The 22,264-nt window shown below is 51.9% G+C and overlaps 6 protein-coding genes; 2 read left to right on the top strand and 4 right to left on the bottom strand.

The window, feature by feature from the left end:
- Positions 1–9: 9 nt before the first annotated feature.
- Positions 10–2,144, bottom strand: RCC_04799 (probable hydrolase; the record flags this gene model as incomplete). XM_023770076.1 has 5 exons in its annotated part: positions 10–268; positions 329–912; positions 969–1,324; positions 1,373–1,557; positions 1,609–2,144. The coding sequence occupies 5 exons, from the start codon at positions 2,142–2,144 to the stop codon at positions 10–12; spliced, it is 1,920 nt and encodes a 639-aa protein (XP_023625844.1).
- A 1,112-nt stretch (positions 2,145–3,256) lies between these two features.
- RCC_04798 (probable C2H2 finger domain protein) lies at positions 3,257–6,006 on the bottom strand (the record flags this gene model as incomplete). XM_023770075.1 has 4 exons in its annotated part: positions 3,257–3,416; positions 3,474–5,646; positions 5,782–5,826; positions 5,889–6,006. 4 exons carry the CDS (start codon positions 6,004–6,006, stop codon positions 3,257–3,259), a joined length of 2,496 nt encoding a protein of 831 aa, XP_023625843.1.
- A 2,758-nt stretch (positions 6,007–8,764) lies between these two features.
- Positions 8,765–12,318, top strand: RCC_04797 (related to cell division control protein 25 (GDP/GTP exchange factor); the record flags this gene model as incomplete). XM_023770074.1 has 3 exons in its annotated part: positions 8,765–9,391; positions 9,464–12,237; positions 12,291–12,318. The coding sequence occupies 3 exons, from the start codon at positions 8,765–8,767 to the stop codon at positions 12,316–12,318; spliced, it is 3,429 nt and encodes a 1,142-aa protein (XP_023625842.1).
- Positions 12,319–13,514: 1,196 nt separating this feature from the next.
- RCC_04796 (uncharacterized protein) lies at positions 13,515–16,338 on the bottom strand (the record flags this gene model as incomplete). XM_023770073.1 has 2 exons in its annotated part: positions 13,515–15,825; positions 15,887–16,338. 2 exons carry the CDS (start codon positions 16,336–16,338, stop codon positions 13,515–13,517), a joined length of 2,763 nt encoding a protein of 920 aa, XP_023625841.1.
- Positions 16,339–16,582: 244 nt separating this feature from the next.
- Positions 16,583–17,701, bottom strand: RCC_04795 (related to short-chain alcohol dehydrogenase; the record flags this gene model as incomplete). XM_023770072.1 has 4 exons in its annotated part: positions 16,583–16,725; positions 16,798–16,922; positions 16,990–17,389; positions 17,464–17,701. The coding sequence occupies 4 exons, from the start codon at positions 17,699–17,701 to the stop codon at positions 16,583–16,585; spliced, it is 906 nt and encodes a 301-aa protein (XP_023625840.1).
- Positions 17,702–18,283: 582 nt separating this feature from the next.
- Positions 18,284–20,896, top strand: RCC_04794 (related to AdoMet-dependent rRNA methyltransferase spb1; the record flags this gene model as incomplete). The annotated part of the gene is made up of 1 exon (XM_023770071.1): positions 18,284–20,896. The coding sequence occupies one exon, from the start codon at positions 18,284–18,286 to the stop codon at positions 20,894–20,896; it is 2,613 nt and encodes an 870-aa protein (XP_023625839.1).
- Between the last annotated feature and the right edge of the window lie 1,368 nt (positions 20,897–22,264).

Genomic DNA, 22,264 nt, shown 5'->3' with positions numbered 1-22,264 from the left:
GACCCGTGTCTAGAGTGCCGGCATAGAAGCATTCGACCTCTTGGCAGCGGTATCATAGAGTGCCTCAATGTCCTTGTTCCATTGTGCAAGATCAGGCCTCAAGATCCGTCGATCGTAGCTGAGCATACCATTGACCTCGCCTTCGACATCAGTGGTCTGAGTCCAAACACCACCCGCACAAGAATACAGCTCGATTTGAGAGCGAAGTTCCTCAAGCAGGAAATGACCGCGAGCATTCCAAACTTCCAAAGTCTCATCGATCTCGTAGCTGGAGTGATAGTATTATTAGTCTTCCATTCGATAGCCCGTGCTGCTCGGAAATACGTACGTTTGATTAATGGCATTGATGGCCTGATCCACTTTCCAAAGATGTTCGGCAGAGAGATTGTGTCCAGTACCGCCGAATTCGCCTTGGAACCCAATGCGGGAGGCATCGAACGGACTGGATGCAGTCGAATAGTAGGGAGTGCCGCATTGAGGGTTCGCGTAGTGATGGTTGTCACTAAAGTCTCCAGCTCCATGATCAAACCAGCCGCTATTTGCGTTGACAAGTCTTGTTGGATCGAGTTGACGCACGATATCGGTGAGTTCAAACTCTGGGTAGTAATCAGTAATCTGGGCCCATCCCTCGTTATAGATCACCCAAGCAAAGATTGAAGTATAGCTTTTGAGCTGAGTAACCATGAGCTCGAGCTGCCGTTGGAACTCTTGCTGTTGAGCGGCATCTGGCAGAATTGTAATCTCGGTGCAGTTTTCTAKCGTTCGAGTTTGAGACGGACGGAGAGCGGGCATATCCTGCATGACAAGTATTCCCAGCTCATCGGCAGCTTGGTAAAACAGCGGCGACTCCACCTTGATGTGTTTGCGTAGAAATTTGAAGCCGATCTTCTTGAGCGTCTTGATGTCGTATACCTAACGTTGAGATTAGCAAAGATCATGCACCAAGTAGTCTTGCCCATGTAACTCACCATTGCTTCGTAGGTTGGGGGCGTGTGCAGCCCGTCTGGCCAGTATCCCTGGTCCAGAGTACCAAAGGGGAAGATGGCCTCGCCATTAAACATGATTCTTTGGACGCCATTGACAGCTTCCCTTGATATGGATCTAAAGCCAGTATAACTGGTGATCTCATCTTGTCCCACTTTGATCATCACATCGTACAAGTTTGGTGAATCAGGACTCCACAGCTTGGGACTGTCGATCTTGAAGCTGAATGTGTTGCCACAGGTACCATTTTGCGTCGATACGACCTTCTTGGTATCCTTTTCGACAATCGTGACCTGCAAATCCGAGCTGTTGCTCTGTGAAGCAGCAATGGTAAGGTTGACTGCAAACGGTTAGAGTAGTGAAGGAATCAACATCACAATTTTCTTACGATTGCCATTCGCATCTCCATTGATATCAAGCTGAGTGATGTAGTTTGCCGGGACGGACTCCATCCAAACAGATTGCCAAATACCGGAGCAGGGTCGGTAAAAGATATGTGATTGGCGTAGAGTCTGCTTCCCAATCGGAATGACATAAGGATCGCTATCTGTCGGGTCATGTACAAAGACGATCCTGCAAGATTGAGATTAGCAAGGACCAAATCCGACAATTGCATATGCATACAATTCGTTCGATGAGCCTGAGTTGAGATGATCCGTAACATCAACAGAAAAGGCAAAATAGCCACCACGATTGAATGCAACCTGCTGTCCATTCACAAATATCGTAGCCTCATAGTCAACGGCATCGAAGTTCAAGAGCACTCGATCGCCAGTCCAATTCGTTGGTACTACGAATTTAGTCGAGTACCACGAGTAGAACATGTATTCTCCTTGAATGCCAGACAGGCCACTTTCAAGACAGAAGGGCACCAGAACTTCCTGAGAAAGAGTCTGATTGAATGGAGGATTGTTGACAGCATCCAGACTCGAAGCGTTTGAATACTGCCAGACTCCGTTCAGAGACTGCCATTGAGGACGCTGGAGCTTTGGTCTTGGATATTCTGGCCAGGGGTTGAGGCCGACTTTCGATGTCCATGGTGTGTCTAGTGGAGGTGTCTTGAGCTCGTACTTGGCTGGTGCAGCAGCTTGTCTGGGAACATCCAGAGCCAAGGAGATATTGGCAGTGAGGACCGCTTGCAAGATTGATGAGGCGCGCATGTTGCCTGGGGAAACAATGGCGGAAAGGGCCTCTTTGTCACAATTCACAAGAGTTAGTTAGCTTAGAGACAAGCACAGAATCGACAGAGAAGCACAACAGTGCCCTAGCCAGTTTTACCCATGTTCAGTGCCCAGGTGACGGTGAGTGATGTCTCTTTTCAGATGCGGTGTGCATCATAAGGCGAGTCATGCGGTGCCGTGGAACCCGCAAGAACATGCATCACTCTAATGAAGTCAAAAGTCTATGGTCACTGCACAGTGCTGTCAGTGCTGTCCTACCAACTTCGTCTTACCATGAGAGATCCTAGTTCGTCGGAAAATCCCAATCTGGGGTGAGCCTTCTCCATCAAATTACAAGATTAGGCATTGCTCTCAAACCTCTTGTCTTCAGAGTGATGTGCAACCATCTTTGGTACACGCAGCCTCGTCAGGTTGCGGGGAACGAGGAGAAACAGTGTTGCCAAGTGATCATCATCTCACCATCCAAAGACAGCTGAACCCCGCTTCCATCGCGCACTGTGTGATGGGCACGCGTGCATGGAGACATGTGGCTGGGGACTCAGATTGGGAACTAGGATTCCTAGCCTTTGATCTGGATCGCGAGAAAGAAAGCTCCGCCCTCAGGTAGAGCACTCACCAAGTTATAGAGACAGGTATGAGATACATACCCCAAGAGTATGATGGTTATCGATACAACATATATTTGTACAAAACAGACCCCATCGCTATGCCCCTCGGTCCCCCAATCAATCTCATACGCCGCTGTCGAAAGCGTTTGAGTAAGCAAACAATCGCACATGGTATCTCAAAGCAGCAAAAACAACTCGGATAAGGAAAGGACGTCGGTTTCCGCCCGGATGGGCGGTCCAACAGAGGCCGGCTCGGTATGAGGCGGAAATTAATCTTGGTAATGTGTGAAGTTTGGTGAGCCCGTTCCCGGGTGACCATCGGGGATATGAACAAGGTAGGCCAAGACTGGTAGTAGCCCTATAGCAACGCGCTGTTGTCTGGTGCTATGGGTGAGGAGGTATGTTTGGTGTTTGGCAATCCATTGAACGCCGGAGAAAACTGTGCGATTGAGTAAGTCCCGAGGGATGGTAAACTTGCTGCAGCTAGTAGGCCGCAACTTCAGGTGGATGTGGAGCCAGGACGATAGCGGCAGCAGCCGCGGCGGCAGCAGCATCGTTGGCTTGCTCAGTCATCATAGCATCTTCATAGCCAATGAGTGCCTGAGCGTGGAGCTTAAAAGACTCGCCCATGAGCTTGGTGATGCTGTTGAATTGTTAGCACAAGTGGATCATTAGTAGTGTCGGCAAATGTGAGACTCACCCCCAAACCACCACCTCGTCGATCATACTGCCCCAAAGACGAGCCACTGTACTGCTTAGCTTCTGCCCAAAGCCATCGACAGTATCGTCATCAAAAAGGCTCCGAAGCTTCTGGTACATGACTCTCTCCTCATCAGTGGCTGGCTCCTCGTCGTGCTCGACACGCCATAACCACAAACTGAGAATGACAATCAAGTCCAGCCCACAGAGGGGATGCTCAATACTCCAATTGGTCGCCGATGTTCGTGCGACCCATCTGATACCCTGTAGTGCAGCGACTTCGATGCAGTCGAAGCAGTTTTGGATGACCTTGAGCATCTCCTGACTCCGCTTAACGTTGTCACGGGCATGCGTCATGGCAGCCGCGACTTCGTAGGAGTCGTGGTAACGCAAGGCTTCTTGAATGGCCCTGAGATCCACCAGCAGTCTGGCGCGAGTGTTCCTGTACATGGCCATGGCGTTGAAGATCAGTGGGTGACCTTTGTGCGGCGCGCTCAGCTGCACCACCACAGTCTCTGGCTCACAGACATCCAAAGACTGCTCCCAAGTGTCCAGAGCCAAGCGGAGCTTGTACTCGGTGACCACATCCTGCAGCGCCTCGGGTGATCGCTTGTGGTACCAGACCTCCAAAAACAGGGCATTGATCATGACACGCGTGGCAAATGCACTGTAGCGTGCCGATTCACCCTGGAAGAGAGCGTCGTGCGCTTCTTGGAACGTGATGATGGTAGATGCCGTGAGATGCTCACTCCAGCTCTCGTTGTCCGAAGGATCCAGATTCCACAGCGTTTCCGATGATGGGAGATCTAGTGAATCGAACTCGTTGAAGCTGATGGCCGGTGTGTGGTTGTACGTCAACGTGAGCAGGCCAAAGAAGATGTACACTGCGAAGTAAGTACGTCTGCAGCCTTCGTCTTCGATCCACTCGGCATGAGTTGGCTGGCGGCCCTCTCGTCCCTCACTGCGCAACTTCAGCTCATACCTGTTACCGGCGACCATGTTTGCGAGGAGAGATTTGATGGAGCACGCCCACTCCAGACCCTTGGGATCGCCGCTCCAGCTCGCAAAACTCATGTTGAGCAGCGAGCTCTGCATCATCCAAAGTGGGCACTTTCGTGAACTGAAGTTGTCCTTTTTCTGTAAGAATTGCGTGACGAGGACCTTGGACCCGATGTGAAGCATGTATGCTTGGTCCTGCTCAAAGGTGTAAAGTGCTCCAATGGATAACACAGACAGCAATAGTGGAGCTGACACCTTGGCTGGATCGAACGATGAAGGATGCACAAAGGGCAGGTGGTGGTGGAAGAAGTTGAAGTATGTCGACAGGTATCTGTTGAGAACAGAGACTTGAGGCAAGCGGAACGTCTCCAGCAGCGCACCCTCACTGTCGCAGCGGCGGATGTTTTCCATGATGCGGTTGACCTGATCATCGGTCTCGATTTGCGGCGCCTTGGCCATGGTGCATTGCTGCGGTGGACCGGGCGATCGTCTGTAGTCGACAGGAGAGACAGGTCCGACCATGGAGGGGAAGGGCGACAAAGCGCCTGGAGTAGCCAAGCCACCCATCAGAGATGAGGTGGTAAATGACGGTAAGCCATCGGTTTGGCTCTCGCTGCGCTCGATGAGCGGAGCGAGGGTGTTGGAGGCTCCTGATATTGAGCTGCCCGTGGGGAATTGCAACAGATCGTTGTGGGCGTCGGCGCTGGAAGTGATGGACGATGCTTTGGGCTGTGAAATGTTTTGCGACACCAGATGGTCCCATCCCTGCATCGTTGGGAGAGTCATTGCACCAGGGTAGGTCGAAAGGGTCGGCTCCATCATTTGAGGGGTATGGGCCGTGATCATCGGACCGGTGTGGATGGAGCTGTGATCTTGGCCAGACAGGGCCGCCTTTTGTTGGAAGTTGTGCATGAGCATGGCGGCTTGCTCAACATCGAAGCCGTTGGTGGTGTCGGCGAATTGATCCATGGCGGTGTCCTCCATCTCAGGGAGCTTGCTGGGTTCTTCATTTTGAGCAGCCCTGCTCGTGTTGCCAGGGTTGCGACGTTTGGCTTCGCTCTGCAAAGGCACGCCGCCATCCTTGGCGTGGACGGTGYGGTCGTGGCGCAGGAGCAGGTCGCGACGCACAAATGTGCTGCGACATTTCAGACATTTGAATGGCCGTTCTTTGGTGTCTGAGGGAGGGATGGGTTAGCTGGAGGACATTTATCATCGAAGCGGGATGGAACGCGAGGTGAGAGGATGCCCCGCCAGCCCACTTTCGCATCGCGTTCTCATCGTGGAGCTTCACACGTGGACTCTGGACTTACGAGATCGCTCGTGGCGTGAACGGTGTTCGGAACGAGAGAAGGCGCCTGATGAAGAGGATGCAGTCAGTGGATGTCGGACATGTTTCCGAGGGTGTGGATGGACATACGATTGCAGAACTGGCACTTGTAGCGCTTCTCTTTCTCCTTGGCCTCGCCCGTCGATGCCTTGCGAGTTGTGGCAGGCGAGACGGGAGCGACAGCGGGTTCCACTGCCATGGCGGRCATGGTCGCTGGAGTCGCGGGTGCGGGTGCTCGATGGTGGAGGATGGCGGGCGCCCGGCGCAGCCAGCGACAGTGGAGCGTTAAATCGCGGAAGTATTGGCGGTGGTGATGTTGGTGGTTGATCGCGATGCGATGCGCATGGAGGGCATTAGGCGATGGAGGGGTTGATGGACGGCTTGCGCGTGGAGGGGTGATGGAGACCAAGAAAGTTGAGATGGCGATGGGTGGGCAATGATGAAAGGTCGCGAGGGGTGAGTGGAAAGGAGGGAGAGAATGGGCCAGCAACGCGGGGGTGAACTACGAGTTCACAGGATCCAAAATTAGGGTTGTGTAGAAGACTTCGAACTCTGCGCCGCCCGCGCCCGCCTGCAGGCTGCAGAAGCATCGTCCTGTTTGATGAACCACTTCCACTTCCCGTTGCCTTCTACCTTCACCGCCGCCGCATTTTACACTTGATCCACTGCTTGGCCACGCGAGCGGCGGCATCTGCAGTGCATAAAATTTCTCCACCAGATCCGACTCTTGTCATGTCCACAACCACACCGCCCGTCAATGGGCGATCAATTGTTTCCTTGTTTCTGCCCTGCGCGTCGAGCCTGTCACTGACTGCCGAAGCGCTTACAATCTGTGTTCCCCACTCCGCGGTTTCTTATTGCCGACAACCAGCGCCTCAGAGTCGCCCCGCTCCGCTGTTGCTTCCGCTTCCGCTTCGGCGAAGGCGTGCAACGGGCAGAAAAGATCTTCATCTCATGTTTCCGACAACCGCTCGAGTGGTGATGGAACGATCGACTAGTCCGGGGAGACTCCGACGGCTCCACTTGGCGACACTTTCACCGCGGCGAACAAATTTCATCGTCTTTCGGGGAGTTTGGATTGCACCCGGAGCCAAGGCTAGAATGCCGCCGGTTGACAGATCGCTGGAATCCAGCCTCTCTTCCCAGCTTTCACCAGACGTTCTGCCAGACCGCTAGTCGCCATCATACGACGTTGAGTGTTTACATGAATGGACTGAGACCGCATGCAACACTTGCAGCAACAGAGCAGCCATGGGTCATCATTTCGACCCAATGCTGCATATCATTGACATGTCGGAATTGACGTTTACGATCGATCAAATCTCGGCTCTCCCGACCGATCTTCTCATCATTCAAGGACTGTTAATTTTGAATACCAAAGTTTGTCAATACATCAGCACGTCATGCATCATACATGAGATCGAACAATGGAAGAAACATCGTGCTTTGACGAACATCTTCTCGAAAGACGATGTTTTCGAGGGAGCWTCCATGATGTCCGCATTTTGAGCCTTGTCAATGCCACCGACCTATGCATTCAACTCCACGCATCCCACCACATCACTCTAGTAAGCGACTCGCGGGTCATCCTCACCCTTTCACATTTGTGCTTTGACAAATGATGCCGAGTCCTCATTCGTAGGCGCAAGGCAGGGTAGGCATCACTTCTACCCCACCAGTACTTTGAATTAGAGTTGCTGCTGCACCTTTGGGTGCCGACGAACTCTGTAAACACGCAATGTCAACATCAGGTGTTGCTCTCAAGACGATGCTCGACGTGAACAATGCTGCTCGGGGCTTGCATCTTCCTCATCAATCCGCTGGACGGTCACGTTTCTTCCAGTACCGTTTTATCCCTTCCTCCGTTGCGCCACACTCGATGTCCCCAGTTCCGGCTTTCTTCCATCGGGCCTGTGTTCCCCGGCGGACTGGCTAAGGTCTAAGCTAGGGAGCGTGCCCTCTTCCACCCGCTAGTGTCCTTGAGTCAAACAGTTTTGGGCGATGTGCCGTTCCGGAAAGTTTGAGTGCCTCTCCGCTCCATTGTTACAAAGGGTCGTCTTGACGAATCATATAATGAAGGAGTGATGATAACGTTGTTCGAGGGCCTGCTGATAAACCTGATCCCAACGAGGGAATGAGGGGTCCGATTCTCTTATGACAGGGCAGGCTGTCGTAGTAAGAGTAGCCCGGTAATAACAGGGCGAAACATGGCTGATCAACCGCGGGGCGTTGAGGGATGATATTCCGTTCTCCAACTGTTCCTTGTGTTGGTAGTGCGGCCATCCCGAGCATCCGTTTGATATGATGTCCCGTTGATGCTCAGACGTGCATAGACGTGGTTGTATGGGCGTAGATTTGCCATCTGGGAGAATCGCACAGCACTCACGATCCAGATCTGTCTTCACGCGAGGACGATCTCGCTCGTCGCAGTCGTCCCTTGATATGTATACAACGATTGAGAGTTCAGATGGTTGGAATTGTATGTACACATGTTCAATCATCGCCATTCGAGGTTCATTGATGTCGTCTCGTTGTCTATTGTGCTTTGTTTCGTGACGAGAAGTAATTTAGCGCAAAGGTTCCCCACCCATGGGATTCGTCCAATCAATGGTACTTCCACCATATCGTGAGGGCCACCCCATTACCTAGCACAGCTCTGCACATCTGTTGCCGAATCAGCAACTGGCGTCCTCGGTTCGTCGAGCTGATCCCGCGACAGAGGCACAAGTTGGAGTTCGCTGCCAGACTGTTGACTCTAGCCTCTAGCCTTTAGCCTCTAGACTGCAGAGTGCAGACTGCAAGGACTTCGGACGGCCGCTTGCATTCCAGCAAAGCACTGGAGGGGGAACAGTGCAGAATACAAGGACACAGGACTGTCCTGAGCTGGACGCGACAAGATAACATCACCCACCACTGCTGGATGAGCGCCGTCGAACCCGTCCTCTAAAGCATTCCCACCGCGCAACATGAGCATGCTGGCCGGCAGCGTGTCGTCCTCCGGCCAGCTCTACGTTCGCGCGCTGTACGACTACGATGCCGACGACCGCACAAGCCTGAGCTTCCGCCAGGGCGACATCATACAGGTCATTACCCAGCTGGAAAGCGGCTGGTGGGATGGAGTGATACGGGGCACCCGCGGCTGGTTTCCCAGCAATTACTGCGCCGTCGTCTCGCATGGTTATGACGGCGGACTAGACGGGACGACGGGGCGGACAGGCGAGCCAGAGGCAGAAGAGGAAGCAGAGGACTACACGGAGCACGAATCGGGCGTTGTCGCTCCTGCCCACCAAGATGGGGCGGCCAGCACCACACAGGAGGAAGCGGCATTTTGGATACCCCAGGCCACGCCAGATGGACGATTATTCTACTTCAACACGCTGACGGGCGAGAGTACCATGGAGCTGCCTCTGGAAGCGCCCATATCGGCCCATGAGAGTGGCCCGCGCGATCGCACCAACATATTCGTGCCCGACCAAACACGACCGCCAGCGGAATTCCTGTCGGCGGGCTATGAGCGCGACGAAGACACCGACTATGCTTCTGCTTCGGAAGCCGAGGACGCGTCGGTAGCACAGGGATCAAAGGCCTCGAGTGTAAGTCCCACCCCTACACGTGTCGCCCATTTGCAATCTACGTGACACCCACTAACGTACATGAACTGTCAGCATCGACGCAGGCGCTCATTTCTGTCCGACGGCGTGTCACCCGCAACGTCCATGGATTCTTTGACTGCTCCTTCTCCGATGAGCCGCTCTCGCACCAATCTTACGGAAGCAAGCAACTTGTCGCTTTCGGCTATGCAGCAGGGAATCCCGCCCATTGGTACCACCATGAGCTCCTTCGCTAACGCGCCCCCCAGCGCATCAAGGCTTTCGTTATTACCTCGGAGGTTTTTCGACGATGCCCATGCGATTCCTCTAACGTGGAATACCATGGTGGAAGACATGCGGCGGGCTGTACAGCGATATCGCGAAGTCATCACCAACGGCGATCGATCCGAATACGTGCGCAAGGCAGAGGACATATCGGACCACTTGCGCTTGTTACTTGCCGCCGGCTCCGGCACCACGGACAATCATTCGGGCAACCCTTCAATCATTTCGACGAACAAAGCACTGTACCCGCATTTCAGAGAAATGATGTCAAGGTTTTCCAAACTGGTCCTTTCCTCCCACATTGCAGCGGCCGACTTCCCCACACCAGACTCGACTCAGAAGTGCTTGCAGGAAGCTGAAGGTGTGCTGCACGGTGTCTACGGTTTTGTGGAGGTGGCGCGACAGCAGCGTGGCGAGGAAATTCCCAGATTGGTGCCGGGCTTTGTTTCGGGAAGCCGGACGGCGGGTAACTGGCAAAGCAATGGTCTCGATCCTCGCAACAATCTGGCTCTTTTCTTGGACGACGAGGCCGATACTGTTGCAGAACCAACTGTTGCCCTTGACTCGGCCTTGCTCACACGCCTAGACGACCTCAAGCGGCTCATCTACTCGTCCATCCAACGCCTCGACCAGCACCTCATCATACGGGACAAGCTCATCACGCATCAAAGGCATCGCCAGATTAGCGATTCCATTTGTAAATCGGGAAGTCAAGTTGTCGAAGTCTGCCGGCCGTATTTGTCCACGATTGAGTCCATCAACCTTGCACCACTCACATCCCCATTTCAAACCCCTCAACTCAACGACTTTTCCGAGCACAAGCAGAAGCTATACGACTCGACTTCCGACTTGATCGTGGCTTGTCAGGCGGTTGCCACACCACTGGGAGACGAATGGGCCGAAGTTAGAGGGCCGTCATTAGAGGAGCGCGTGAGCCGCGTGAAAGGAGTTGGGCGAGAGCTTGACACTTCGGCTTCGCAGATATTATTCTCCCTACAGCTACTCTCCGAGTTGATCCCACAGTCTGAAACAACAAGCAGCAGCTCGCATCGTCTCACCGACGGCGGGGCAACGTATGAAAGACACATGAGGAATGGCTCCCAGAATCTTAGGCCTCAGCTCGCGGATGTTGGTCATTCAAAGTCATACACAGAAGGTACCCCTGCTCCCGCGGACTCTGGACCCGCACCGGGGTCTGCTGGGGAAGTGTCAAAAGCTATGCGATTCTTTGGAGAGGTACCAGGGCGAGACTCGGAAGAAGAGCCCAATTTTCTTAGATTGGATCACGAAGGCGAAATTGCATTTGACACCAAGACTGATCCTCCACAACTTCGCGGGGGGACTCTGGTCGCGCTTGTGGAACAGCTCACACGACATGATCGACTGGACTCACCTTTTAACAATACCTTCCTCCTCACATATCGATCATTCACCACAGCACCGGAGTTGTTTGAACTGCTAGTCAAGCGATGGACAATACAACCTCCGTATGGCTTGGGCGGTGCGGATCTGCAGACGTGGACCGACAAAAAGCAGAAGCCCATCCGTTTTCGGGTTGTCAATATTCTCAAATCGTGGTTTGACAACTACTGGATGGAGGCGAATGACGAGACCAGTCAGCAATTAATGCAGCGAGTCTATGCTTTCGCAAAGGATACCGTGCAGTCGACAAGTACTCCAGGAGCTGGTCCACTCATGACAGCCATTGAACAGAGAATGCGTGGTCAGGATTCCTCAAGCAAGCGGCTGGTGCTCACACTCAACTCACAAGCGCCGCCTCCGATAATACCAAAGAACATGAAGAAGTTGAAGTTCCTCGACATTGACGCCCTGGAATTCGCCCGACAATTGACCATGATCGAATCGAAGCTGTACGGAAAGATCAAGCCTACCGAGTGCCTCAACAAGACATGGCAAAAGAAACTCGCCCCGGGCGAGCCAGACCCTGCCGATAATGTCAAGTCTCTGATTCTCCATTCAAATCAATTGACCAACTGGGTTGCTCAAATGATCCTGACCCAAGCTGATGTCAAACGGCGTGTTGTGGTCATCAAGCACTTTGTCGCCATTGCGGACAAATGCCGATCGTTGAATAACTTCTCCTGCTTGACTTCGATCATTTCCGCACTCGGCTCAGCGCCGATTCATCGATTGAACAGGACATGGTCACAAGTGAATGCCCGAACCACACAGACGCTCGAATCCATGCGCAAGCTCATGGGCTCGACGAAGAACTTCAACGAGTATCGTGACAGTCTACACAAGGCCAACCCACCCTGCATACCGTTCTTTGGAATCTACCTGACCGATCTAACCTTTATCGAAGATGGTATTCCAGGTGTCATCAAGAAGACGCAACTCATCAACTTTGCCAAGCGAGCAAAGACGGCAGAAGTGATTCGGGATATCCAGCAGTACCAAAACGTGCCGTATGGATTACAACCAGTTCCTGAGCTGCAAGACTACATCTTGAGGAATATGCAGAGTGCGGGCGACGTGCATGAGATGTACGAGCGTAGTTTGCAGGTTGAGCCGCGTGAGAGAGAGGATGAAAAGATTGCAAGGTAAGTTCGGATGTTGATGTGGAATCTTGCAACGACTAACCATTCCATCGCAGATTGCTATCGGAATCAGGCTTCTTGTAGTCCAAAAGCCCTGGAACCGTGCCCATCTCCGCCTCTTCACCCTCTTCGCCTTCGTGGTCGGATTCCTTCACAATCCGAGCTCTTCGAAGAGACACGTCGGTGAAACGTAAATCTGTCACTTTACAAGCGCTGGACTCTGCATCGAGCTCCAGCAAGTTCTGGCTGTCTTAAAACATGAGCAAGTGTACTCTGGATTATCCATAATGGTCGATGCTGTCGAGRCAACGCTTTTTGAAATGAAGGTACGAATGAAATGAAACGAGTCCGAGTCCGAGTAGTTTGTTTACAACTCATTGCTTTGTGGGATGTGTGGTTTTTTGCTCCGCGGGGTTGCATTGTCGTCACACTCTTGAACGCTCAGGTGGTGTTTTTTTTCTTCCTTCTCCCCGGCAGCATCGATCGCGTGGCTGAAATTAATTCTGTCTGATGTTCTGTAGACAGACATTGTATCTTCAAAGCATCTATTCTGGTTCGAAATACCGCATTCGTTACACGGCAGATTGATTTTGTTTTACTGCGTGTGGAAAGTCGTTCGCTGTGGTCATGCGAGGGCTACTAAGCCAGGCTACTGGAGAGGACTCTACGCCTGTATCGAGCGGAATGGAAGAGTGCTGGGCTGTTAAGTAGGAGGATTGTGACTGCTGCGGAGAAGGGAATTCTTAACTGAAGGTTTCTGACGAAAGATTATCTGCTCTCTATAGCAACAATAATAACAACAGCATGAGTAATAACAACAACACGAACAAGAAGACCTGTTGTGCAGGAAATGTGGCTGTCCACAAGGCTTTATATTTCATGCTTCTAGCTATTTATTAGGGAGCGTGATCGTCGATTTACTATAACGAGAGCCTATAACCTTTACTTTTACTAGCCTCTCAAGTAATACTAAGTATCGCAGCGACATAGAAAGCCTAGTAATAGTGCTATCTAGGTATACGATCTAGTAGGTAAAGTCCTGGTTATATAGAAGGTATTTAACAGTTAGTGTCTTATAGTAAGGATATAATATCTAAGTACTTCTTCCTTACCTCTAAGAAAAATAAATTCTAGAGCTATCGATATAAGGATCATTTATCGTGACAAGACCATCTCTATAATATCCCTAGCCCTCCCGCTCTCTACAGACTTTTGAAGATTCTATGCTATCATAGATCATCTTCTCATATACACACATCAACAACTCTAAGGATTGACAATCACAGCGCCACCGCCATCTCCTTCACGCGAATCATTTTCTTAAACCGACGAGACCACTTCCTCGTAGACCCCTGAACCTTTCCAACTGGCTGCAATATATCGCCCGCGCAACAATCCCCGCCGCCCTCGAGATCTGTAGTCCTTGCGAGGATTGAATCAAAGGATGGAGAAGAATTGCCCAGATTTGTAGAAGATGCTTGACTGGACACTCCGTTTTGTTGATTTTTATAAGAAAAGGGTGTCAGACCTTGCGATTCTGCACCTGAGAAGGCTTGATGTCCCTCCATCTGTTTTTTGGCGGATGACCTCACTGCCACATGCGCGAGGTAGATTTCCAACCCATAGCGCTGAGCGAGAGTAAGAAAATCCCCACGGGTCGTCGTCGTGATAGCGCCATCTCCACCCCAAGGATCATGACCGAAATGCTCGCCGACGCGTTCCAATTCATTCAGAATCCGCCACGGCGTCTCTCCATATCGAAACTCATACGAAGCAGCCGATCGCAGAATCACGCCCGAGATGCGATGAAAAGGGACCATGCCATCTTCATGCCGGACGGGATTCAACCATTTCGCCAAGGCGAGATATAAGCGACATGTCGAGAGGGAAGCGCAGAAATCTTCTCCCGCGCGGGACAAAAGGCTCTCCTGAATACTTCTCGTCATGAGGAAGTCTCGCACGGTGCGATGCAGAAAGTCGACTTTGAAAAGCTGCGCCATGTCCCCGAAACTCCCGCTCGCGGGACTCCAGACGACTTCTAATAAATCTCGACACCATTTTTTCAGACGGGCGGCGACGACGCCGCGGCAGGTTTTGACGGTTGAGTCCGGGAGGGGTTTAATGGGGAGGGTGAGGACGGAGGTGGGGTCTTCGAGGTCGGATTCCAGGTACCAGAATGCTAGCATTGAGAGGGGTTCGTCGGCTTCGAAGACGATGAGTAGAGTGCGTGCTGTGTAGCGCTGATAGACGTCATCGACGGAATCGAGCATGAGTTGGAAATATTGCTCGAGATCTGTCGGGAGTTGTCGTAGGCGTTTTTGCAGCATAGGAATGTCGTCGAGATCGGTCAGGCCGCGGAGGAGAGATCTTACGACGAGGAATACCCAGAGGAAGACGCCCTGTGCCTTTTCTTGGATTTCCACCGCAAGATCGTGGGCTCGATCGTCTTGCTGTGCTAGCGGCTTGAATCGAGCGTCGTCTTCCAGCATCTCTTTAACGTAGTTATGGACGTCGTTGTGGGTGAGATCCTGCAGGACAAGAGCGCGATCTGCAGTTTCTGCAAATGCAGCGGTGAATGCATTCCACGGTCGACTCGAGACGCAAATCTTCACTGCGTGAGAATCGACCAGTAACTTGAGGTCCTCGACCAGTTTATAGTGATCGCCCGAGTACTCATCCAAACCGTCGATGAAGAAGCAAAAGCGAGTGCTCTGCTTAGTATGAGAGAGGAGAGATGTGAGGGCCTCGGATAATTCCTGCCTCGTCCATGGGTCGGGATGTTGGTGGAAGATCTCATCTTGGCTCCATCTTTGCGGTACAGATTCGCTGATCAAATTAGGATTCTTTCGCATGACCTGAAAGAGGAGGCTCTGCATGAGGCCTTGCTGGGACTTTTGCAGTGGGAATCCGGAGTTCCAAAAGTAGAAGCTTGCCGTGGCCAACGATTTCCTTCCCGCCCATTTACGGAGCAGTCTCGCGGTTGGACCATCTCTAGTCATCTGTCTCGCCAGTGGATCCTCTTTGACCGCGTGGACTTGCTTGCGAAGCGCTGCGTGGTCGACCATGTTATCACTGACATATTTCATAAACGTCGATTTTCCGGAGCCAGCTTTGCCATTCACCCAGAACAGACCATCAGATCCCTCGAGCCACGTTGCAAAAGTGCTCGCTGTCTCATCGTAGACCCACGAGAATGTACTTCTATGGGCCTCGGTAATGGCCGAGTGTCGCATATGCATTTCCGGGAATTGGAGGCTGCTGAGAATGTGCAACTGCTTCTGGACATCATCGACTCTTCTTTTGGTACGCTCCATGGCCTGCGTGAAAGCGCGGATCGAGTTGTCGATACTCTCAAAACCACTCCGACCAAAACTACTGCCACCAAGAACACTCCCACCAAAGCTACTCTGACGGATCGGACCAGCCGCTGCGATCTGGGACTTGAAATTACTCAATTCGCGTTCCTGACGCGCCAATGCCGTGACTATGGAACTGTGCGACATTCGTAGTTCTGCAATGTTTTCTTTGTGCATTGCTTCGGTCGTCCTCGCAAGCGCATCAAGTGATAGTTGCAACGACGATTGCGAGGTCCTACAGATCGAGTTAACAATCCGATGTATACCATTCAAGAAACGAGGTTATGAAGACCTACTGTATACTCTTCAAAAGATACGAGTCGAGAAGGCCTTTGATATCAGCCAAGGCATCCTGCATACTTGCAACATGTCTCGATTTCGCCGTCGCTCGGATGGCTTGGCGGATGGCATCAAAGGACCGCCACACGCCCGTTCCATGGACTTTGAGGTCTTCTAGGACTTTCAACAGCTTCGTGGCGAGAGCCCGACATCTTTCCGCCATCTCGATTATGGATTTGGTATCCTGGTCCGTGATATCGGCAACGGGGGCCCGGTCTCTGTACGTGACGGTCAGGCTTTTGCAAAAAGTCTGGAGGTCGCCTGTGAGGCTCCCGAGGTGGACATTCTGTTCCGTCGCCCCGGATGTCGCATTGTAATCTCCATGTGCTGTAGAGATCAACTTGGAGGCCACGTCGATGAATTGCACGATTGCGGACGCAGCGCCTAGAGCCGTCAGAGGGTCGGCCATGAGTGGGAAGCACCATGAGCTTCTTCAGCAAATGTGGTCCTTGAATTTCGAAACAAGTGACGACATGATGTCGAAGAAAGGGAAGGTGGGATTGGTGGCATCTCGCCTTTTGATTTGCCATGTGAGGCTGTGTCGAGGGATGGATGGATGAGATGGTGTACAGAAGCCTGCTTAGCGTCATGCAGTGATCGAGGGGTACCTTAGTATTGACACACACCATATATAGACCTAGAGTCCAGCAAGCTCATTCCTTCAACTCCGCAGACCTCTCTGCCGTCCTCGCCGTCCTCGCCAGTCCCCAAAAATCATCTTCCACCAGATCATCCTTTTCCAAATCCAAGTATCCCCGTTGGGAGACGCTCTTGGGTACGATGGAAATCGCGCGACCTGAATATACATATACATCCGTTAGACCGTTCATATAATTGAGGCTAGAGATTGTGAGAATGCAATGCGTACCGTTGATAGACTTGTCCGAAGCCAAATGCAAAACCCCATTGCCCACATCTTCAATCTCCACGAATTCAATCCCGTGAGCTTCAATCTGTGGTCTGGCGCCCTGCATGATGCGTGTGTCTGTGAACCTGAATTGACACAATCACCACACATTAGTTTTGGCTCTCATCTTCCAATGATCGAGGAAGTACTAACCAAGGCGCAATCATATTAATTCGAATCCCCTCCCCCGGTCCCGTCCTTCTCAAACTCCGCATCAAGCCTCTCACACCGAATTTACTGGCATTATACTGGGGACTTTGTGCGTGATCCATGTAACTCGCCATGCTTCCCGTGATGATGATACTGCGATCTCGATTTTCATCATCCTGAGGTTGTTGGGGAAAATAGTAGAGGGCTAGTTTGGTGGTATACATGACGCCTGTGAAATTCACGTCCAGGACGGAGAGATCCGGTTCGACTGGGTCGCCGTTGGGGAGGGAGGCGGTTTGGAGGGTGATGTCGTCTGAGCGATTGATGCCTGCGTTGGCGAGGACAATATCGATCGTATTGGAGGGAGAGTGGGAGAGGGCGGTTTTGAAGAGGTGCAATTGGTCTTGGATGATTAGTTGATGGTTGGAGGAGGGTGCGGGGAGGGACAAGACATGCCGCTCCATTTCGTCACATCACAGTGAACGAATGCGACCTTTTCGGTGCCCAAAGAGGATGCGATGGCTTCTCCGAGATCATCTGCTACATCTCCAAAGGTTACAAATGCTCCGGCTTTGACAAAGGCTTGCAGGCATTGTTCTCCGATGCCACTGGCGCCGCCTGTGATGATGACGCTTTTGCCTTTGAGGGAGCTTGGGTCGTGTTTAGCATCTGGAGGGATTGCTTCACTTTTGGTGAATTTCGTGTTGGCCGTCATGTTGTGGAGGGAGGGGAGAGATGGGATGAGATGTCAAGAGCAGAGACGGAAGACGAGGTGAAGATTGTGTGATATACATACACACCTCACGCATGAAGCGGGCAGGTGTTGTGATCAGCTGTACAAGAGGAAGGTAGGAGACTTCTCCGCAGCGGGGTGCATTCAAGCGAGATAGTTGGACGAGGCTTCCAAGGTTGTAAGATGAGGAGAACGGAGGAGGAGGAAGGAGCATTCCGTCTCATCTGACTCCGTGTCAGATGTCTCGTTGCAAGCATTGATTGCATTGCCGAGGCTATCAATCAATGGACAGCCGAATTTCATCAATGTAATGATGACACCTCTGAAATGATGATGTTCCAGGTTGTTGAGGGGTGAGAGGAGACGTGAGGTGAGAGATGCGATGGATATTTTGGAGGGAAGCGGGTTAATTCCGTCAATTCCGTCTTACCTGTTTTCAATTGAACGGAGCTGAGGCCGGCCGACGCAACTTTTTCCTCGGCGGACCCTTGAGCCATCCATCTCTTCACCATCCCAGCTACCTTACCTTATTCCTCCAAGGTAAGGCATTCCTCCACCCTCACAATGGGACAGGACAAGAAGAGCGCCAAGGGGCGATTGGACAAATACTACTACCTGGCCAAGGAAAAGGGCTATCGCGCTCGAGCGGCCTTTAAACTGATCCAACTCAACAAAAAGTTCAATTTCCTGCAAAATGCCCGCTGTCTCATCGATTTGTGCGCCGCGCCCGGCTCCTGGCTGCAGGTGGCGGCGGAGATTATGCCCCCCAAATCCCTCATCGTCGGCGTGGATCTCACCCCGATCAAGCCGATTCCCAAGGCCATCTCCTTCCAAGGCGACATCACCACCGACAAGTGTCGCGCCACCATTCGCGGCCATTTGAAGACGTGGAAGGCGGATTGTGTCATTCACGACGGTGCGCCCAATGTGGGTACGGCGTGGGTCCAGGACGCCTTCTCCCAGAACGAGCTGGTCTTGTCGAGTTTGAAGCTGGCCACCGAATTCCTCATCCCCAACGGCACCTTTGTCACAAAGGTCTTTCGCAGCAAGGATAGCGCCAAGTTGGAGTGGATCTTCAAGCAACTCTTCACCAAAGTCGAGCAGACCAAACCGCCATCCAGCAGAAATGTCTCCGCCGAGACTTTCTACGTCTGTCGCGGCTTCAAGGCGCCCAAACACCTCGATCCTCGCTTCCTCGACCCCACCCACGCCTTTTCCGAGATTGAGGAGAGTGCGCCTAACAATGAGGCCAAGGTCTTCAACCCGGAGATCAAAAAGAGGAAGCGTGATGGGTATGAAGAGGGCGATTGGACACAATTCAAGGAATGTTCCGCCAGTGACTTTATCCAGACCAACGATCCCATCGCCGTGCTGGGGAGTATGAACAAGCTGCATTTCCGGCAGGAAGCGAATGGAGACATTGCACAGGCCGCGTTGGATAAACTGCCGGAAACGACCGAAGAGGTGCGTTTGTGCTGTCAGGACTTGAAGGTGTTGGGACGGAAGGAATTCAAGGTCTTGTTGAGATGGCGATTGAAGGCGAGAGATCGTTTTGGTTTCCGCGTGAAGAAGACGGCCAAGGAGGAAGCCGAGGCTGCAAAGCCAGCGGTGGACGCACCACAAGTCAAGGAGGGTGTGGAAGGAGAAGAGGTGGCCGTCGTCGAATCCATGGATGGTGAGATGCGTTTGCAAGAAGAGATCCAAGCGATGAAGGACGCTCAAAGCAAAGTCAAGCGCAAGGAGCGTCGCAAGGACAACGAGAGGAAGCAAAAGGAGACGGTGCGCATGCAGATGGGCATGACAACCCCCTCCGAGATTGGTATCGAGGCGGGTGATCAGGGTAGCAGTGAGGCCGTCTTCCGTTTGAAAGACGCCGACAAGCGTACCGACATTCGACAGGCCATCATGCGTGGACGGATGCATACTGCCGTCGAGCCTGAGAAGCCCAAAGAGGAGAGCGAGGAGGAGAGCGAGGATGAATATGGCGATGCGTTGGAAGCACAACTGGATGGCATGTACGAGCAATACCAAGAGCGGGTGGAAGATCGTGATACCAAGGCTCGTGCGAAGCGGGCGAGGAAGTTGGCACGTGGGAATGATGTGGAAGAGGAGTTTGAGGGCTTTGGTGCCGAAGACAAGGATCCCAACGATTCCGATGCATCCAGCGATGATGGTCTGCTTGAGGACGATGATGACTCTCTTGACAGTGATGATGGGGAGGGTGCTCTCACTACAGATCTCCAACCAAAAGACCCAATGGGAGGTGGTCTTACTCGACGAGCGGCCAGTTTCTTCGAGCAAGACATTTTCAAGGGCATTGATGGGTTGGATGAGGAGGATGAAGAGGATGAAGAGGATGAACCCGAGCTAGACAAGGCACGAGACAGCGGTGTGGATGTGGAATCTCCTAATCTCAAGCCCGCGACGGAGGAAGAGGAAGACGACGACTCGGAAGACGCAATGTCGTTTGCCTCCGACGATGACGCCGCATCAGAAACCTCCTCCATCGAAGCCGTGCCCTCCAACATCCAACCCGAAGAGGAAGATTGGGAAGAAGGCACCACCCGTCCCTCCGCACCCGGGGAAAATCCCGCCCAACCCAGCATTTCCATCATCACCGCCGAAGCCATGACTCTCGCCCACCAACTGGCCACGGGAAAAGTCACCAAACAACAACTCCTCGACGACAATTTCAACAAATACACTCTTCGAGATGTCGATGGTCTCCCCGAATGGTTCCTCGACGACGAAAACAAACACTCCCGTCTAGCGCGCCCTGTATCGGGCGAAGCAGCCGCAGCCATCAAAGAGAAACTCCGCGCGCTCAACGCCCGCCCCATCAAAAAAGTACGAGAAGCCAAGGCGCGCAAAACCCTCCGCACTGCCCGTCGACTGGAGAAGTTGAAGAAGAAGAGCGAGGGGTTGGCGGAGCAGGATGGGGAAGGAGGAGGGGAAGCGGGACGGGATGCGATGGAGCGCATGAGTAAGATGATGGCCAAAGCGAAGAAGGGCACCAAGAAGAGGAACCCTGTCAAGGTGGTGTTTGCCGGTGGGCATAATAAGGGGGCGGGAAGGCCGAGGGGAGTGAAGGGTAAGTATAAAATGGTCGATTCGAGATTGAAGAAGGATGTTAGGGGGTTGAAGAGGGCGGAGAAGAAGGGGAGGGTAAGGCGGTAGGCGGTAGCCTAGGAGATGGATGATGGATCATTGAAGATCTTGTGTAGATGGCGCCCGTTTTTCAAAAGTTTCATGGGCCTTTTACCTTGCCTTCTCAAAAGCCTTGCGGCCGGCTGGAAAAAATGCGAGAAAAAAGTTCGCTATGAGGAGATTCCCGTCTTGTAGGTTTGTTTTCCCCCAAGTCGACTCAGCCTACCTTACCCTTGCATGAAAGAGGGATCAGAGCTAGGTAGATGAGTCCCAATTATCCCAAGATCAACGGACGGTCCGCGCCGGAAATAAGCTACTAGATGTCATGTCGAGTGAATACCTAGAAAAGAGGGACTGTATAGATTCGTTTCCTTCCCTCCCTACCCTCTCCCCTTTTACATATATATATATATATATACATATACATCACCGCCTTGCAAAAGCCAGAAACATGTCATTGTTATTATTATCGAAAACCTCAAGATAAACATAAGATTACCCCCGACATCGTTAGATAGTAGTAGGTAGAAAGGCAAGAGTAAAGTATCTACTCTATAGACTAGGTTATCGTAGATCGTATATATCCTTCTTCCTCTTCTTTTGCTCCTTCTTCTATCTAGTTTATTCGCCTTTCGATTCTCTATATAAAAGAAGTTTCCCCAAGTAGTTTATCTATGTTATATTAACGTCTAATTCGAACACGTAGATATATATATACAGATTCTTCTCCTAAGTACTACTACTACTACTACTACTACTACTACATTCCCTACTTCAGAGCTCTAACTCCTCTCTAGTGTAATTATAGGAGTGGCATCTAGGCAGGTTGTAATTCGAACTTTCTAAATGGGTCTAGAAGTGAAAATTTCATAGATAAATATATGAATATTCTACTAGATAATCTAGGAACGATTATTGAATTATATCAATAATGATGTTGGATCAATCTTCAGAGACTAAAGGAATGGGAAGAAGGTGTGCCGCATTGTTACTTGACTTGACTTGGTTTGATTTGTGGAAAGTCGAGGAAGCGGAATCGAACGCTCTTCTATAATTTGGACAGCGATTAAGGGGGCTGTGTGCTTTGCCTTTCCAAGACGTGAAGCGTGTCGAGCATGTTATATTTTGATTGATCTTGCTACTGCCAAAGTCGACTTTGATGGCACATGTAAACGTCCATTTCGGCCTGCTGCGACGCTGCGGGGACGAAATGCGTCCATGTGATGGATTCTCATTGCCTCGAATGGCGTCTTGACCGCGGGCCCTAATTCGCATATTGATGATCACGTCAACCTGCATCACATCCTAGATGTTGCAATCTCGCCGGCATCCATCGTATCGCTCAACGGCATCCGCTCTGCCGGAATGGTCGAGTTGGTAGAATTGGCCGAGTTCCCC

Source organism: Ramularia collo-cygni (genome assembly GCF_900074925.1).
Source record: "Ramularia collo-cygni strain URUG2 genome assembly, contig: RCC_scaffold06, whole genome shotgun sequence".
In the NCBI taxonomy this organism is placed as follows: domain Eukaryota; kingdom Fungi; phylum Ascomycota; class Dothideomycetes; order Mycosphaerellales; family Mycosphaerellaceae; genus Ramularia; species Ramularia collo-cygni.
This window is presented reverse-complemented; position numbering and strand designations above follow the sequence as displayed.